The sequence below is a fragment of the Neovison vison genome, chromosome 6 (assembly GCF_020171115.1).
Source record: "Neovison vison isolate M4711 chromosome 6, ASM_NN_V1, whole genome shotgun sequence".
NCBI classification, from domain to species: domain Eukaryota; kingdom Metazoa; phylum Chordata; class Mammalia; order Carnivora; family Mustelidae; genus Neogale; species Neogale vison.
Window position 1 is genome coordinate 150,228,587 of NC_058096.1, and position 19,976 is coordinate 150,248,562.

General features: G+C 42.1%; 1 protein-coding gene across 6 annotated transcripts in view; it reads right to left on the reverse strand.

The window, feature by feature from the left end:
• Positions 1–12,411: 12,411 nt before the first annotated feature.
• Positions 12,412–19,976, reverse strand: part of NEK10 (NIMA related kinase 10) — a 228,195-nt gene continuing 220,630 nt past the window's right edge. For all 6 annotated transcript variants that reach the window (XM_044252584.1, XM_044252587.1, XM_044252586.1 and 3 more), the window contains one exon: positions 12,412–18,443. In XM_044252584.1, coding sequence (XP_044108519.1) covers positions 18,395–18,443 — 49 coding nt within the window. In that variant the 3' untranslated portion in view covers positions 12,412–18,394. The remainder of the gene's footprint in view (positions 18,444–19,976) is intronic.

A 19,976-nucleotide genomic window follows, 5' to 3' on the forward strand; every position in this document is an offset into this window, starting at 1 on the left:
CTGAAATATTATTTACACATAATAAAATGTACCTACTTAAAGAACACTGTCCAATAAGTTTTGACAAACTGCACAATTATGTTACCACCAACACAATCAAAATGCAGATGCTCATCACTTCAGAGAGTTACCTTGTGTCTCTTTGCAGTTAATGGAAACTCACCCCAAACTCCCTGGTAAACACTGATCTATTTTCCAGCACTATACTATTGCCTTTTCTAGAGTTTCATGTAAATGGAGTCATTATAGTATGTACTCTTCTCTGCCTGGCTTCTTTCACTTAGCATAATGCTATTGGGATCCATCCATGTTGTGTGTCTCAAGAGATGGGTCATTATCAGAGCTGCATAGAATTTCGTTATATGACTAGCTGTACTGGTAGCCACTGGATGGCTGAGAGTTAGCTGTTTATTTCTGTTGGCTCAGAAGAGAAAAAACAAAGGAGCTGCTTGTCCCAGGAATACCTGCCGTGCAAGGTTGTCCCACACAGAGCAAAAAATCACATACAAAATCACACAGAGCACATACAAAATCAAATCAGTTTTTTGAGTGGACTCTTCCACATTAATATCAGATGTGTGTGTGTGTGTGTGTGTGTGTGCAGCTGTGCGTACGTGTATGTGAACACACATGCTTTTAGAGCCATAGGAAGAGACTGGCAAATGAAGAAACAAGGGAAATGCTCCCCATCATTTTCTGCTCTCTACCTTAACCCTCTCCTTGCATCCTAGGGAAAGATGGCAGACACGATCCATGAGATGCCCAGCATTCATCCAGTGACAAGTGGGGCTTCTGAGGAACTCAGGGCTTAGAACCAATCTAGGCAGAAGCATAGATACCACTTCAAGCCCTGGCTAAAGTGGACCTAAAACAGAGACAGGCTGACAGACCAGACGCCAACCATGACAGCCCATCACCCCAGGAAAGGCATCTCTCGATATTCACCCTTCAAGAGATGACACAAACCACCTAAGCAAACTGCATTGTTGTCTCTGGTCTGCCTCCACAAGCTGGTTATTTATATATGTATGGCTGCTGTCTCAGTCAGGCTGGAGGACAAAACCAATGGCACGGAAAAGGGAGGGGTTGTTCCTCACTCCCAATTCCTAGGGTTGTGACTTTAGAGTTCAGTAATGGAGTCTGTTCCACTACCAAGCCCCATGAAGTGATCTATGTGGTTTTCTGATTCTCTTGGTTTCTGAGAATAGCTTTGTACATAATAAGCAAGAGAAACTGTGGAGTGCAACATCTCCGTTTCAGCCATTACCATATTAAGAAAAACTCCCCTATCTAGAAATGGAAAAAATAGGATAATGGTTACCAAAATCCCTTAAAAGGAAAAGATTACAAAATCCTTTAACTTAGTAAATCCCAGTCTTCAGCAAGTTTCCTAATAAAATTTAAAAAAAAAAAGGCAAATATGAGCATATTCAGCCTAGCATTAAGTATAATGGGAACCCATCTAAATGTTTAAAGTAGGAAACAATGCTGGAGCGGGGGAGGGCTGAGGTGGCTGGGTGATGGACACTGCGGAGGGTATGTGTTATGGTGAGTGCTGTGAATTGTGTAAGCCTGATGATTCACAGACCTGTGCCCCTGGGGCAAATAATACATTATGTGTTAATAAATATAAAACAGGTAACAATTTACATGTGCCTCAATAGAAACTAGTTAAATAAATAATGATATGATGATGCAATGAAATATTGCTCAGATATTAAAAAGTGATAGTGTAGATCAAGAGTCAGGCAAGTCTTCCTGTAAAGGGCCAATAGTAAATATTTTAGGCTCCGTGGGCCAGCTTGTTCTTGTTGCAAATACTCAGCTCTGTCACTGTAGCTCACCGGCAGCCAGAGACAATGCATAAATGAATGAGCATGCTGTGTTCCCACTAAATTTTACTTACAAACTCAGGCAGTGGGCAGGATATGGCTGTCAGGCGACAGCCTGCTGAAGCCCGGGGTAGAGGAGAATTTTCTTGACATGAACATGTGCCCACTTATATTGATAAGTGAAAAAAAAAAATGGAATTAGAAAATGTACGGTATCTTTAAAGAAGAATAACAAAACACATAAGCCTTTAAAAAAAGATCTGAATGGCAGGATTATACGTGTTTTACTTTTTCCTTTGTGAATAATTTTTGTATTTCTTTTTTTCTGGGGGAAGGGGCATGTGAATCAGAAAACAGTGTTCTAACCTAAAAAAAAATACCTTAGAGAGACACTGTCCTAATATGTAGATAACTGTAGAATTCTTAAAATCCTCCAGTTTGGGGCCACTGTCATCCAAATGAGAAGCGTCACACTGTCACCAGACACAGCACCAAGCTAGCAAGCATTAATAGAACAAGCCCAGCCCAAGCCATTTGTAATTCAAGTACGGCTTTTTCAATACGTACTTCCAAATTCAGCCTGAGGGCTCTCCCCTGACTGACTGTCTTCTTCCATGAGTTTGAAATGATGTGACATTGAACAAGTTCTATAACCTGCAAAGCGGAGCCCTTGGACGCTTCTCTCTAGGCTCGTCCTGTAATAAAAGTCCACGATTCAGTGGCTATGCTGAGGGACTGTTAGCTGTTCAAAGGGTGTAGTTCCAAGTCCTCGGATGCCAGTTAAATCTACGATGGTTATAACAGCTAAGACATTGAAACTTTGAGGTCAGACATTGCCTCCTCAAAAAGTTGATGAAAGTCTTTGGTCATCTTCTAAAGCCTGCTGAATGATGGTCATGGGATGTGGACATTTTCCATTCACGACCTCAGGTGAGCTCACGTTTATGGCAGGTTAAACCAAAATGGTGAACGTGGACTCAAATTTAATCCACTTGCTATTAAAGGTGGAAAGAGAGCCCATTCTAACTATCCTTCCTCCCTCCCTCCCTCCCTTCCTTCCTCCCTTCCTTCCTTCCCACCTTTCAGAGAGAAAGCAGGAGCATGGGGAGAAGCAGAGGAGAGGGAGAAACAGACTCCCTGCTGAGCAGGGAGCCCAACATGGGACTCAATCCCAGGACCCCAGGACTATGACTCGAGCGGAAGACAGATGCATAACCGACTGAGCCACCCAGGTGCCCCAGGAAAGTCCATTCTAGAAAGAAGAGACGAAATTTAACTTGTTATGTGGCTGGATTTAGGAGGATAGGTAAAGTTGCTTAAGGTGATGCTTATAGGAAACTTACCATTAAATTTTACTTTAAAAAATATGTCCCCAGCTCAGTATATTCGAGGAACCAGAGCTCTGCATAATTCCTGTCTGAGGTAATAAAGTCTGTGGTCTATAGGAATATAGCAAAGGGAGGCATTTGACTGGCAGGCAGAGAGTAACTACTACATGAGCATTCCTCATTTCCAACAAGTTTCAGCTAAGGGCAAAGTGTTCATTTTGTGGAAAGCTGAAGTTCAGAGGAATGACAACCCTAATGCTTCCACCAGCCACCATTATCCCCTCTCCAACACCAGCTTCCTCTCTAGACCTCTTGGGAACTTCCAATGAGCTCTTCACAAGGCAAGATTATCTAAGATCCACAGAGAAAGGGCTCCCAACTGACCTCTGTGAAATGGCTTGTCTTGTACCCGCTGTGTTCCTCCTTCACGAGCAAATCTCTCCGCAAACTATGCTATGAGCTAAAAAATGAACTTTGAGGGTAGAAAAGAGGGTTTGCTTTGTCCAGATAATCCATATTGGCAAAGAAATCAAGCCAAAGATCAGGTAAAGAGGAAGAAAATAGTAGGGATGAAGTGGGGTAAGAGGTCTTGTTTCTTGTGGGTTATCTTGGGCACTCTCCGTCCTCTACCTGGCTCGAACTTTTGAAACATTGCTGGTAATCTAGACATGCCACGCCATGAATCGTCTTGGTGTCCAGTAGAGTTGGGGGATGTAGGTTATCGGTTTCAAATAAATCATCAATAATTAGACATCATGTGTGAGTGAGTGTGTGTGTGTGTGTGTGTGTGTGTGAGAGAGAGAGAGAGAGAGAGAGAGAGAATATAAAGCTATACTTATACAGAACATATTGGAAAACTGTGAGTATGGTTCAAAAAGAATAGACAACAGGCTTTTTTTTTTAGGATTTTATTTATTTGATAGACAGAGATTATAACTAGTCAGAGAGGCAGGCAGGGAGAGAGGAGGATGCAGGTTTCCCGCTGAGCAGAGACCCTGATATGGGGCTTGATCCCAGGACCCTGAGAGCATGACCTGAGCTGAAGGCAGAGGCTTTAACTCACTGAGCCACCCAGGTGCTCCAGACAACAGGCTTTAAACATGAAATAACTGAAATGCTACTCTGAAGTTGGCTCTGCCACCTTTAGCAGGAGACAGGGGAAATCCATCAAAGGCCATAAGGATGGAAGGGGCAACACACCAGAAAAACCTCAGCTGACAAAGGCTTTAGCCTTTGACCCCATAACTGTCACTTGCAAATAACTTGCCAACATCATGCCTCTCTTGTCTCCCTAAACGAAAACTTTTGTTCAATACTTTGCTTTTAGGTTTTCATTCAGGTTACATCCAACAAATGTTTACTGAGTTTCTGTAGTCCTTGTTTCTGAAACTGCCATTCATGAAATGTCAGCAGGTGTAGGATCTAGAAGCTTCTTTAAAATACAGAAGCCCAAGCCCCACCGCAGCACGACTGAATTAGAACCCACGTTTTAGTAAGTTCCACGGGTAATTCGTACACTTGTTACAGTTCTAGAAGCACTGAATTATGTGATGAACCCTTGTTGTGTGAATAAATAAAGGGGTGAATGAGCTCTTGGCTCACCAGAGGCTCTCAGTCAGGATGACCCAGCTCGGCCATGTTTACACAGGGGGAACTCCCCCCTGGGCCGTAAGTCCCATGAACAGGCTTGGCACCAAAGCACGACGGAAACTTGGGTACCCGGTACAGAACTGAAATGCGTGAACAGGACAAGTTGGCCCCCTGTAAGCTGAGTAACGGATCTACCTAAATATCATTATCCAGTGGACTTTGACAACTTGGGCTTGATGCAGATGTCATTATCCAAGGGGCCACTCTGTATCTGGTGAGTAGCAGGCTCTGTTTGGGGTTTCAGGTGCTAAGTTTGTTTGGGATTCAGCCAAATGGGTTGGGGCGAAAGGCCAGTCCGGAGCCTGGGTTATAGTCAGGCAGATAACTCCTAAAGGAGGGTCCGATGACAAGGGTGACGGTGCTAAGGGCCCTAACTGACACAACAGGCGGGAACAAGGCAAGATCCCAGCAGCTGTGGGTGGGGGAGGAGATTTCCTGTGACTTTGAGCTTGTTAGTCACACTGGCTGCCCGGGCCTTGGAAGGCCTGACCCTACAGGTTCACAATCCACCCTGCAGGCTGAGGAGGAGAGCTTGGGGAAAGGCTGAGGCATGCTCCCGCCCGAAGGAGGAGAGTGGTTGGGAGAAACAAGGGCAGCACCACCGCCCAGAATCCAACACACGCCCTCGGGAGCAGAAAAGCTGGTTACCATAGAAGGGAAATCACAGGTGTTACAGTAACAGAGCTGGAAACTGACCACAGGGAAGTATGTCTGTTTCTTCAGCTTGCTTGCGGTTACTCCTTTGTCTGCCATTACCCAGTGGGCTTTCTGACAAATGAAACAGAACAGCTAGGCCGACAGTTGTTCCCCAGGCTTCCTGATTCACTTTGATTATACTTCTTCCCTGCTAACATCTTTTACTAAAGAGATGGTTGATCTAAGTACCTGGCAGCAAACTGAGATGGTGGAGTAGTGAGGCAGGAAAAGTTTGGCCAGAAATCTCTGTCGATGGTCAGACGCAAATGCTTCCTGGCAAGACAATGCCAAGTTTGTAAACATGTACTTTTTGTCTGCCCAAAACCCACTTCCTCGTCATCCTAAGAGTCCTCCTTCCCACCCTTGAACCATGATGTTCTCTGGGCTCCTCTCCCTGGGTCTCCAGGGATGGGCATCTCATTTCCCTGGACACAGTGATCCGCTCAAGGGCAGGCAGGGGACCCAGGCCAAAGCCAATCAGCACATCCCATTATCCTCTCTTCTCTCAGCTTAAGTGGAGAAGCTGTTGTCCAGCTTGGCCCACCGAGACTTAATTCTACAATTTGTTAAAGTGGTAAGGGAATCTTTCCGATGGACCAGGGACTGGAAAGATGTAATTCTAGTGTCCCCGGGAACCACTGTGGGAAGAAGACCTGCGTGGAAGTAAATCCATGATGGAGGAGGACAAAAATCAGAAACGAGTGTCCAAGAAAGAGAGAGAGAGGGTCTTCCTGATACCTCCTGAGCCCTTGAATTTAGCAATGCCTCAACCTTTCCCATCCTGAAGATTTCAGCTAAATGAACCAATTGATTCCCTTTTACTCTTTGAACCAGCTGGTGTTCGAGCTCTTGTACTCCAGAGTTGAACAGGATGCGGGAGTATCAACAGAGCCTTCCGGCGCCGGCTCACTGGAACCCGTGTCTTCCGGGTTAGACATCATCAAGGAGACAGTGCTGACTGGGGCATTTTTAAAAAATGAGAAAACTTTCAAGTGCCTGCATGGTTCGTGGTTAGGCATCTGCCTTCGGCTCCGGTCACAATCCCAGGGTCCTGGGATCAAGTCCCACATCAGGCTCCTTGCTCAGCAGGGAGTGCTTCTCCCTCTCCTGCTCTCCCTGCTTGTGCACTCTCTCTCTCTCGCTTTCTCTCTCTGTCAAATAAATAAAATCTTAAAAAATAAAAATAATATAATAAACTTTTAAATGAGTCAGCAAGGTTTTTATTTAACCACTGGAAGCGGCAACTTAATAAAACTGGTATTTATTTAGTGTTTCCTTGATCACACATTGAACCATGTCTCCTATGTTAGCACCTTTAATTCTTACAGCGATGCAGTAAGAAAAGCAGTTATCTCTGAAAACGGACGTTCGCAGCAGTTAAGTCATTCGCCTTGGGTCTCACCGCCAGAATCTCTCACTTTATCTTTGAAAGGCAAACCTCCGGTCTGTTGTGTGTGGGTTTTTGTTGTTGTTGTTGTCGTTGTTGTTTTGTCCATTGACTTGTATAAACTAAATGCCGAATTTATTTTTGAGCCATTTAATTAGTAAGTATTACCTGCAAACTTACAACATATCAAGAAGTTACACAAGCAGGGTCATCAAAGCACTTTATAGAAAGTTGGGTCCTACTGAGAGCATTAAAATGTGGGTTGGATTGCGAGTATCCGGCGTGGCTCATGCTCCAGCAGTGAACAATTATTGAAATGCTGGCGTGGTCTGCATTTGTGCCTTTGGAAAGAGTGAATAGCATTGTGGTCCTGTAACTATTATAAAGCATCCCTTGGTGAAACATACAAAGCAGATGCTAGGAACTAAGAGACAAAATGATACCATTAAATAAGGCATAAAGAGAATTTTTTTAAGTGCCATTAATTGAGTAATCTTATCTTGATATAAACTAAGGGTTTTACTTGGGGAGACTGAAAACAGCTGGGTATTAGAGCCGTGCAAAATCTCGGTTTTCCGACGGGGTTCCGGGTTTTCTTGTTTTTTGTTTTTTGTTTTTTTTTTTTTTAACCACTAGCTATTGGCTTCTTAATGTTCCTGAACCTAGTTTTGTTTGTTTCATTTCTACAATACTACTAGTTACGACCTCTTGCACAGTGCCTATTATGACGACTAGACATCTAGAAAGTGCTTTGCACACGGTCTGCACGCAGTAACCACTCAACACACCTCTCCTTCCCAGGAAAAAGTAGAGACTGTGAATTTTGAGGTGAGAACTTTAGAAATTAGTCTCATTAACTTACAGCTCAAGGTAAATCTAGCACTTCTTTAAATTAATCTGATTACTGTGAAGTGGACCAAAGACTTTCTGATTCAAATAGTATTAGTCAACTTCTAATTTGTTTGTGTATGTGGTTTTTTAATCCATGTAACTCAGTGAAACTTTTGAAAATAGAAATGCTAGTTAAAGATGAGGTCAGAATTTCGTTTCAAAGTTAGCAATTCACCTCTATTATTTCTGAGGGAAAAACAAAAACAAAAATCTGTGGGTTTATAAACACCCCCAAGGCTATTACGGAGTCTACAGGATAAAGTAGGAAAGTAAATATCATTTCTGTGATATCTCATATCCCTAAATGTATAAGATGTACATCAAAACTATTTTGAAATTTAGGAGAAAGTGAAAATGGAGACAAACTTTGAGATCAAATAATATAAATAGTATTGCCTCTTGAAGCCATGGTGTTATGTAGAACAAGATATTTTCCTATTAAACACAGAGTTAAAGAGGGTGAGCATATAAACCAACACACTCCAAATCTAGAAGAAGAAAGGGAAAAGTAATGAACGAGTTGAGGAGATGACTGGCAACGTGGTGAACATAAAGCTTCATGCCATCTCACCCTACCGAGGAAAATGCTAATCAGTAGGAAAAGAATTGGAAGATTCTGTCCACCTTCTTGAAAGAGTGGAGGGGATGAATGCGCGTGCGCAGATGCACGCATGAGCAAGGGCAGGACGGGGAAGGGCTGGTGGTGGAGGAGAAGGGGCCGGAAAGTGTTTCTGGTGGCAGTTCTCCTACTGAATCCTTCAGGAGCGAAGACTATGACTGGAAGTGAGTGCCTTTATTCCCCATATCTGGCATTGTCTAGGCAAACAGACTGTGAAGGACCAAGTACTTCACTACCACTTTCTGCCTTTCGGCACTGCTGACTTTGGAATACCCTTTCCAAACTGGAGCATCCATTACCAAAATGCAAAGGACACTGCTGGTAGGACCTGACCAGGCAAAAGACAAGAGAAACAAAGCAGGACATGAGACCTTTGGAGACTGTCTTAACAATTTTTTTTCCAATGAAAATAGTGTGACTGAACAGAGATGCTGATAAGCATTTCAATGGAACAGTCACTTGTTATGTAATTCACGCTGAAAGGTTCGTGTTTGTCCTAAGAATTCATTTTTTGGAAAGGCAAAAGATATGATCATCTAAAGGGTTCACAGTGGGATTAATAAACAGAACTCAAATGCATTTTAAAAATAAATTAGCAGACACCAAGATGCTCTTTACTTGGGTTAAGGTTATTTGAAAAAAAAAAAAATCTCAAAGGAAAACTGGTGAAGGACAAATGAGAAAACCATTCCATCTCTGTTAGAGACCAAAATGAGAGCCAGGTAGCCTTTCCTTCTAGATGGCAGGGAATTTTCCCTTTAGCTGAGTTAAGTCTCTGTGTGGTGAATAGCGGCACAGGAATACCACTTGCCCCCCATCGAACGGTTCTCTCGACTTCCTGAGACTTCTTTTCTTGAAATTCTGACTTAATTTGATCTAAAGTATAAAAATAGAAGCACGGGGGGCAAGGGCAGAGGGAGCAGCTGACTCCCTAGGGTTGGAAAAAAAGGCCTCCAAGCCATTTTAGGAGGCCAGGGGAGGGACGTCACTGTGCCTAGTTTCATTCCTGCTTAAAGGGGACTCTAAACCAGGACCACGGTGACATATCTTCGGCACATGTACCATTAAGGGATTATCAATCCACATTCCTTATCCCAGAAATTTTAAGTGAATTTTAATTTGGCCATTTATATTTTGCCAGTGCCTTGCGTGGTCTTCCCTAGAAGCATACCCTGTGGTAAGGGATGGATTTGTCGGGAAGTGCTGCCAGGAAAACTGACGAGTGGGGAAGAAGGGCAGGGATCGTAAGGAGCCAGGTGAGGATGCGTGGCGGCTGGAACCCTCGGTTCCACGGAGGGTGACTGACTCAGGTCTCCGAGGGAGCTGTGAAACAGTGATGGGCGTACCTCAGAGCTGTCTCGGTCAGGGGCGAGGGTGCTGGAGGGTTCCTTGCCCTCAACATCTCTGTAAGGGGTTAAGGGCTGCTCTGGAGAGTGAAGTTTCCAGGTGTACCCAGTGCCAGCCGACAAAACCGGTTTCTGCAACCTGAGGACAATTCTCACCAGAGAGACCCAGATGCAGGCTGTGGGGAGAGAAAATGCACAGGAGGCCACGGCCACAGAAACAGCGCAGGAGCTGCAGAGCTGGGCGCATACAGGCTGATTCTGCCCGAGTGCCTCACCTCTACCCAGATATGGAATTCTTACAGCGAGCCTGGGTTCAATAAGCTTAGAAAGTGGAATCCACTGTCTACCTTCTACAGTTGAGGAAGCTAAGCCCTACTGAGGTTGGGTCCTTGCTCTGCAGTCATCCAAACAGAAAATTCTGGAGCTAGCATTCAGACCCAAGTCTGCGTGAGCCGAAGGCCCAGATCCTTAATTGTGTTTACCTCTTGCTTCCTGTGCAAATAAATTTAGGGAATTTTAGACTTTGATTTGTTTCTTGATCCTTGAACAATTCACAATATGTGTACCTAGATCCTTATTATGAAAATTACAACTGCTTTCCTGGGTTATAGAAACAATCTTTTTGCATGTACCAAAGATGGTTAAAACATCTGTGGGAACATTGCATGGCTCAAGAGATAAAACCAGTACATGAACAAAATTAATTCATGCCATTTTAGTCCTCATATAGTATGGCAGCAAACTGAATCTGCATGATAGGGACAACTTTATATAAAGCTCGTATAAAGAGCAAAATGAATATGAAATTATGGCTCAATCTTGAGAAGAGGGACAGAATCTTTATATTTGGATGCCATTTTCCTTTACTCATGGCTTATGATACATATTTTTGATGTATTTTTTTAAATTATGGTTTGTAACTATATCAAGCTATACTCTACAATTCCCTACTTAATTCCTGTTCTCTGCCATACAGACAGAACACTGAGAATAATCGATTTGTTCCCATTTGATAAAGAACTAAAACAAAAAAGCAGATTACCCTGCGCAGAGTTTAAAGGATGTGGTTCTCCCAAAAGCTTCTCTGGCTTCTAGAAAAACAATTTCCATTCCCGCTTCTCATGCCAGTGACCGAGGTCTGTGGGTCTGTTGGTTGGATTAGACTTGGTTTTCAAACAGCCTGCTGGAGACATCTGAGTCCTGGAATGGGGACTGGAAATGCTCTAGAATTCAGGTCCTGTGGTCTGAGGTCATTTTCCTGAGATTACACAATTCTTCCTTCTCCAGGTATGTTGATACTGTGATATTTCATATTTTGTGCCCCAATTTCTAAGATCTCCTGATTCTTATGCTCTTTAATATTACATTTGTGGCAGACATACCCTAAGGTGACCCCCAGTGACCCATTTCCTTGTATAAGGCTTTGAGTACAGGCTGCACCTGTGACTTGTTTATAACAACGAGAATGTAATGAAGGTGACAGGATGTCACTCACCTGATTTGGTTGTGTTATAAAAGTCTCTTCCTCGGGCACCTGGGTGGCTCAGTGGGTTAAAGCCTCTGCCTTCAGCTCAGGTCATGATCCCAGGGTCCTGGGATAGAGCCCCACATTGGGCTCTCTGCTCAGCAGGGAGCCTGTTTCCCTTCCTCTCTCTCTCTCTGCCTGCCTCTCCGCCTACTTGTGATCTCTGTCTGTCAAATAAATAAATAATTTCTTAAAAAAAATAAATAAAACTCTCTTCCTCGACGAGGAGAGAAAGAGATTAATTCTCCTGTGGGTCTTGAAGAAGCAAGCTGCCTTGATGTGAACTGTCTATGGGCAGGGGCATATGGCAAGGGATTACAGGTGGCATCTAGTTGCTGAGGACTGCAGCCCTACAAACACGGAACTGAAGATCACATGATCTTAGAAGAGGATCCCAAGCCTTGGATGAGACCCCAGCCTCCCTCCCATCCTTTGATTCCAGCCTATGAGAGGACCCTGTTAAAACATGCTCAAACTTTTGACCTACAGAAATTTCGAGATAAAAGAATTTGTGTCATTTCTAACTGCTAAGTTTATAGCAATTTGTTACACAGGGATAAAGACCTGATCTACCTTATCATGTTCATGCACAATTTAACTATGGTATCTGCTTTGTTTGGCCAATGGGAATTGGGAAAACCTGATGCAAGTAGAAGCTTGACAGGGCAGTCCTGGATTTCTGCACTGGCCCTTGCTGCCACCACAAAAGACACTTGGGCTAGGTTGCCAGAAGTGTGTAAGAGACACGTGGGGGAGAACTGACCTGTCCCATCTGGGGCCATCTAGACCATCCAGAACCAGGCAACTGTCAACTGACCAGACACACATGAAGGAGCCCAGCTCAGATCAACAGAACACGCAGCTGACCTACAGACTCATGAGAAATAATAAATGCTTGTCCTTTTAAGTCACTAAGTTTGGAAATACATGTTATGCAACATTGGTGGCAGTAGAGAGTTGCCACCAATTAAAGCTGTGGGACATATTTGAGCATAAACATAAATGATCACCTTTTGGGAGATGACTTTTTTTTAATCGAAACACTCATAAGCATAAAGGAGAGATTGAGAGAGTTGCTCAGAGAAAATCGATGACCATTTGCTATAAACTCTTGACAAAAGAAAGAATCTTTTCCAATAAGATTGAAAATACATGTTTAATTTTCTTTAGCAATTTACAGAGCATATTTAAGCAATAGCAAAAATAAAGGCCACTTGGATCTTTTATATAAATCTTTCATAGAGGCATTGCCTTCTTCTTCTCTTCCGGGGCCTCAGAATTTGTCACCTTGGAGCCTCAGTGTGCTCCCAGCAGCGGTGTTTTGGAGGTCTGGGAGGACAGAAGAAGCCCATCATCCCTCTGCCTTCCATATTGCGCACCGTCCCCGAACTCCACACATTCCCTCTGATGACACAGGGTCCCCGACAGAAAGCCTTGTAGCTATGCACTTCCTCCTCTTGGAGGAACCAGCAGCTGGGGCGTGTGACAGACAGGAGAGAGGCCTGCAGATGGGACTAGAACAGAAAAGGGTATGCTCCTGCAAGTTAAGGGAGAAAAAGCAAATTGAAGATAGTTTCCCATTCTGTGGGTGCAGTGGGGCTGTGGCTGCCCAGAACACGGAAGCTCTGGGCCACATAAGATGGGGAACTCTACTCCCCCTCCCCCCGCAGAGGATAATTTTCTGTTCTTTTTGATCTTCCCAAACTCACCACTGGGAACAACAGAATACAGGAGGCATCCTAATTCAGTTTTGATCCACTAAATGTCAGTACACAAAATGCACTCGAAAGATTTTCCTTTGAAGTGATTTTTGTTTCCCATTTTGGAAGGGCAAAATGATGGCATCTTTCCATAGCTTGATTATCAATTGGTTTACTCACAAACAACTGAAATACGTGCAAATGCTGCTTTTCGAATCTAGCCAAGTGTAAATGTATTCAGATCTGCCCGCATTTATCTATTTAAAGCCCACATATATCTCTTGCAAAATTTGTTTTGTTAGAAAAACAGGCCCGAGGCCATGGATAAAAGATGGGGAAGCAAACATATTGTCAGCAGTGGAAACACGTTCACTGAATGGCAGACACAACCGTGTCCTTGAGAGGAGTCTAAAGTCTTTGGAATGCTTCACAGGGACCTGGTCCTAACAACTGGACCAACACATTACCAGGGCACCTTAGGGGCCCATTGGCTACTCTTCTGGGTGTTCAACTCCTCTGTGGAACCCAGTCCCTCAGTAACTGCACGTCGGGGAAAGACCCAACCCGCTGCTTCCAGAAGAACCCAGGGGCAGGAATCACTCAAGCATCAGGAACTGCCAAGCCCCGTGCCAATCACCAGCCACCCTTGGACTGGCCTGCTGGGAGGTGCCAGGCTCTGGGACACTACTCGCCTCCTGCTTGCCCTGTGACTTCTCAGTTTTTGTTTGCAGGCTGTCCTACCTCCTTGAAAGAGTCATCTTTTATCTCTAACATTTGCCTCCCTCAATGTCACGGGGGGTTCATAGAAATACGTCATGCATTCCTTCTTGGTCCCTAAGCCAGCTCCATTTCCTTCCAAACTCACTGAAGTATGAGGTAAACATACTTGTATGAAAGGCAAGGAAAACAAAATTTTAATAGCCATTCATAAGCATTATATTCCTTTCCAGAATTCTGACTCAAATGGTGCTTGAAATGTAAAACTAAATCATGGGTTAATGATATTAGTTTATAAGTGGCCTCTGCAGTCTGACTTGTGGGTGCTGAGGCCTTCAGCTACTATTCCTCTGGGCTTGTTAGGTTAGTTCAAAACCTCTCTCTGCTGGTTTTATGGGACAGGTTCATCACATGTTTGCAAAACCTTCAGCTAATTTTTCATCACATCAATTCCAAGCATCTACTCACCCTTGTTGATTACCTGTCAAAGTGACACTGGTTTTCTATAAACAACAGAATTTCTATCTTTGTTCAGAGGAAACAAAGGTAAGCTACTTCCAAATGACAGCCTTTACACAGTCCCATATTTCCTATAGTGAAAGCACTTCTGTTACCTCTAAGTACAGGTCCTGGGTACAGTGCAAAGCTTCATGGCACAAAATGGGGGGAAAAAAAAAGGCAGCTTGCTACAATTTGAGAAATAATATTCAGTCTTCTGTTGAGAATAGAATTCACTTTTATGATCAAATCAATAAACTTTTAAAGATGTTAAAAACTGGTTCATTACTGCATCTATGTATTTAAAAAAAAAATTCTAACCCAGCTCACAGACCAAGAATGCTGCTATGCTTCTAGGGTGCGTGATGTTCATTTTTAAAATAACTGTTGTTTATGGACCCAGAAGACATGTAAATTTGCAATATCCATCAGTCACTCCGTCAGAATCATAAAATCCTCCCTATCCCTCTTGCAAATCTCAAAGTAACATCACAGCAGGAATGTAATCAACCACAATAGTTCTATTTACAATATGCAATTTAACCGCAATGACACACATAAGAATTTCTTTCTTTATCACAAAAGTTGTCTCCCTGAGACATTCGTGTCTTCCTATGAACGTGAAAAATGGCATCCAAGGATAAGCATACTGTTAGCAGCACATTGCAATGGAAAAGATACTCTATCCGAAATTCTGTCCATTTCCATCAAAGGACACAATCTGGAATATCTAAAGGCATATAAAATATACTTATTATCATACTTAGTTGTTGAACATGAAGAATTTCACGTTTAGATGGAATTTCACCCCAAGAGTCAAGGTCACCAGAGGGAAGCACTGAGCTTCCCTTGCCCACAAGCCCTTCACAGCTGTATCTCCCGGTTGCCGAGGAGCTGTGGCCTGGTTGGTCTCCGTCGCCTCTCCAGCAGATTTCTGTGTTCATGAATACACACCATAGGAAAAGTAAAAGGCAAGCAATAAAAGTAGCTTACAAAGGAGTTTTTCCTGCCTTCAAACAGAAGCTGAAGCCATTTCTACAGGAATCCAGCATATTTGCTGTACGTGGCTCCTCACCAGTCCAACAAAAGAAAAAGAGACAATAATAAAAATAATCTGCAGTTCAGCCAATCAAATAGAGGGATGCGAATATGATGCCAATTAATACTGATACAACTGACTAAGCAACGTTCTTGCCTTCCCACATCCTAAATATGAATGGCAAGTAACTGATGATATTGTTGGAGTTGCATGCAATCAACCAGTCTTGTATCTGCTGCTGATCATCAAAATTCGTAGTATTTACTAGTCATAGATGGTACCTCTAAGAAGACCCTACCTCCTGATCACTTCTATCATTTGGGTAGAATGTATAACAGTGTTTCTTTATTAGGTTCTGCTCTCGAATCCCCAGAGTGTGCACACCACCCAGCACCAGACAAGTGTCCACATTAAACTCCAGCAGCATTTCTCCAGCAAGGTCCTGAAATTCACCCAGGAGCACTGGGTATCCATGTTACTGTTCCCTGGAGACCTCCAGTGAAATATCTCACATCTGGAAGAATACAAGGTTAACAATCGGCAAGCACACATGCCTGCGGCAGTGACTTCCCTGCAAATGGAACATTTTGCTTTTAAAAAGCAAATTAAGTTTTCAAGTACACATATTCAGACAGAGTTGGTAGATCAAAACATCATTAACTGAAGCATTTGTGTATCCAAAGTGATCTGAAAAGTCTGATTCATATTCTGGCCCATACCAATATCCAGTGACTGAGAACGAGACGAAGTCATAGGGATATCATTGCACAACAAATAATTAACAATTATATAAGAGAAAGAGAAAAAATGTAAAGGCAATTAGGCAAAGATTATGAGGACTATTACACTCAACTAACAACTTCTTTGCACTAGAGGGCAGTTTGGAGAGTGAACACAAGATGGTCATTCTCGTTCTCATGTGGGGGCAGGGGGCTTCTTATCGGGAAATCAGAAAGTGAGGGCTTTTGAAAGGGCAACATCGCTATTGGGATGAGACTCTGTGCACGAGACAGATTTCTTACCAGTGCCCAACTGTCTCTTAGAGGCCTGCTCTTGAGCTGGGAGAACGTGAATCCAGCGACTGATAGTCTATGAAGGGAATCAAACAGAACACATTCTTGGCACAAGAATGCATCTGTCAGCATAGAGTTGACAGACCTAAAGCTGCTGACATCCATTTGTTTATCTTTGTTAATTCATACTGATTTCTAGCATAATAAATGCCATGTCTGTGGTCTAAAAGAAATAGTTTGATGGAAACATTTTGTTCCCTTTCTGGTCAACTCTATGCATTCAAAAACATCTCCAAATAAATCATCTCTCTCTCTCTCTTTTTTAACCAAGGTGCAACCTCTGAATAGTATTCTTTTCTAAACATTGTTGACAATATATTAACATTTGAGAAAGAACTTTATTGTTCAAACTTTCATCCCAACAGCTTGGTTTATTTCTAGGTATTGACTTCTATCACAATTAAAATTTATGCCCTTGTAGGCCTCTGCCTCTTAAACAACAAGGAAATGTGCCCATTCCATACATGAAAAGATATAAAAAATAATAGTGCAAGTTCAAATTCAGTTGGGCTAGGAATAAAATTTTACCTGGGTAAATCAACCAAATCATTTTGATTTTACATATAAATTTCACATATGAATGGAATTGGTTTGAAAGCTGAAAATGACATTTTTCATTACTCTAATTGCACTGTTATTTTAAGTTACAGTATATTTGTAATCATTAATTTGGCTTAAAGACAAAGATTCATTGGCAATTTTCAAAGGCATTCGTTAAAGGAAATTTGGATAGCCTTTAAGTGTTGAACAAACAAATTGTAAAAGTATGGGTTCACATTAAGAGATTTTCTATACTATACAAAAGGCTATTATGTTTCAGACACTGTAAATATACAAACTAAATCCTGTTCAGTCATGCTAAAAATATATCAATGTAAATAAAGATACCAGAACTAAGTGAGAAGGAAATAAAAAGCATAATTTCAGCTTTCAGTTTACTAATTATATAGAATTAAAATGTTCTTTAAGCAGTTAGAAGTGCAGTCTGACTTGGCAATAAGGGCATTTCTGGATATTACACCAGTTATAAACCAGTTGAAGAGATGTCAGCCCAATAAGAATCTCAAAAATTTCCATCACAAAGTCTCTAGGAATGGAACACTATCTGGCATTCTGATTTCTAGTTTTTTTAGGAATGTCTCAATGAATAAAGAAGGGACTTACATTTAATTATATAACTTGTTTTCATTTTAAATCCCCAAACAATAAAACATAGGTGATTTTAGTGAGAAGGGACTTAGAATAAGGAATATTGCATTGCTTTCATAGATTCTATGAACTCTTCAAAGTGCTCTAAAAACACTATAAGTTTGATTAGCAGCAAAGCATTCGCCTAATCAAAACCTCTCCTCCCTCCCCCCATAAAGATGTATATATATACACACACTGTACAGCAATATATCCTATTAGTCTAACTTACATCGACAATTTGACAGTTATTCCCAGAGGCTGTGCAAAGGTTACAAATACTGTCTACTGTCTTCAGACCACTAGCACCCACTGGTGAAGAGAGAACCAATCCTTTCCTTAAAACAACAACAACAACAAAATTCAATCACCTATTTTAAATTTCTTTTAAAATAAAGGAAAAAATTGGGGAATACAATGAATTGCCCAATATATTATTACTCTGGGGCCTGTAAATTTCTCTTTCTAAAACTAGCTTTATATACACAGAAGGCTAGATGCCTTTAAACATAGTTTCTGCAATCCTAAATATAAAACGTTCTGTTGAAAAATATGACTTTGTTTTTGTTGTTGTTGTTGTTGTTTCTTTTTAACTTGGAGGAAAGTTCTATGAGGTGCAAGTTTTCTCCCCACAGATGAATTCTGCAGCATTTTCTCCCAGGAGCACACTGACAGCCCTGTCATTCTGTGTCTACCACATCCGGGGAGCAGAGCCTTCCCATGCTGCCACGGCCACAGAACCTAGCACAGGACCTTCAGAGAGAGGCCCTGGAGGGGCCAAGGCTTCCTGGTCTTGTCTTTTCCACACCCTTCCAGCATCTCCCAATCCTTGGGTGTCTGGTAGAGCTGAAGTCCAGAACTTGAACTTCACTAGGAAAACGAAGTCCATTCAAAATGCAGGGTTTTCATCTTTTGGTTGGGTGAGTCTTGGTGCCCCACGGATAGGAGTGATATCTAGAAGATTCACAAGTGGCAAGAGTTCACTATAGTCATATATATTTGACTTCACACATGCAACTTCAAAAGCAGTAGCTCAGGGATATATGTAAATAAATCCCAGGGAAGAAAAGATGATTCTAAACATAATAGGACGGGACATTTTTAGAAAGCCACATTTTGCTGAACTTTGGGGCTAAACTAACGGGGTCTTTCTCAAATTATAAACTCTGTTGGAAATGATAACCCTTTAGAGAAGAAAAATAAACACCCATTTGAAGTAGCTTATAGTTTTAAACATCTAATTTACATGTTATCAGTTAATTGGGGGGGGAAAGCAATGCAAACTGTAGATTTCTTTTTCTCTTGCAAATTTTACTTCTCAAAGCAGATTTCATTGTTAAAAATGTTAATGTGTACCCCTAAGTATATAAGGAGGATATGTCTGATGTCTGTTCACCCACAGGATTCAAACAGTTTTACTCTCACAAACAACAAGGATAAAATTAAGGCATGCTAGGCTGTCTCCTTCTGGTAAGGAAGCTAAATGTTTATAAATGTAAACTATAATTTAATCATACATCCCTGCAAAGATCGAGAATAGAGCATGCTTTGGGTTGGCCAAGTTTGTTTTGAGCTTATTTTATTGTCTTTATACTGCTTTCTTCCTCTCAACTCATTTTGTCTCCCCTTCCCGGAAGCCTGGAAATGAGGGACCCCCCACTTTGCTTAGGGCTCCTTGATGCTATTTTTGTTTCTGTTACTATTTTCCTTTTCCTAATGCAGCATTTTCTACCCAAGACAAGCTTCCTAAACAACAGTCCAAGTAGTCTCCCCATTATTTAAACAGTTGCAGTAACTGTCCCTGAAGAGAGCTAATGGATAATGGCTTTATCCTGAGACTTTCGGTTTAATGATGGCGTCTCTCTATCCCTAACTAAATATTCACTCTGGGACCTAAGCTAAAAATGTCCATGCCAACAGACACATGAAAAAGTGCTCCACATCACTTGGCATCAGGGAAATACAAATCAAAACCACAATGAGATACCACCTCACACCAGTCAGAATGGCTAAAATTAACAATGTCAGGAAATGACAGATGCTGGTGAAGATGCGGAGAAAGGGGAACCCTCCTACACTGTTGGTGGGAATGCAAGCTGGTGCAACCACTCTGGAAAACAGCATGGAGGTTCCTCAAAGAGTTGAAAATAGAGCTACCCTACGACCCAGCAATTGCACTACTGGGTATTTACCCTAAAGATACAAACGTAGTAGTCCAAAGGGGCACATGCACCCGAATGTTTATAGCAGCAATGCCCACAATAGCCAAACTATGGAAAGAACCTAGATGTTCATCAACAAATGAATGGATCAAGAAGATGTGGTATATATACACAATGGAATACAATGCAGCCTTCAAAAGAAATGAAATTCTGCCATTTGCAATGACGTAGATGGAACTAGAGGGTATTACGCTTAGCAAAATAAGTCAATCAGCAAAAGACAACTATCCTATGATCTCCCTGATATGAGGAAGTGGAGATGCAA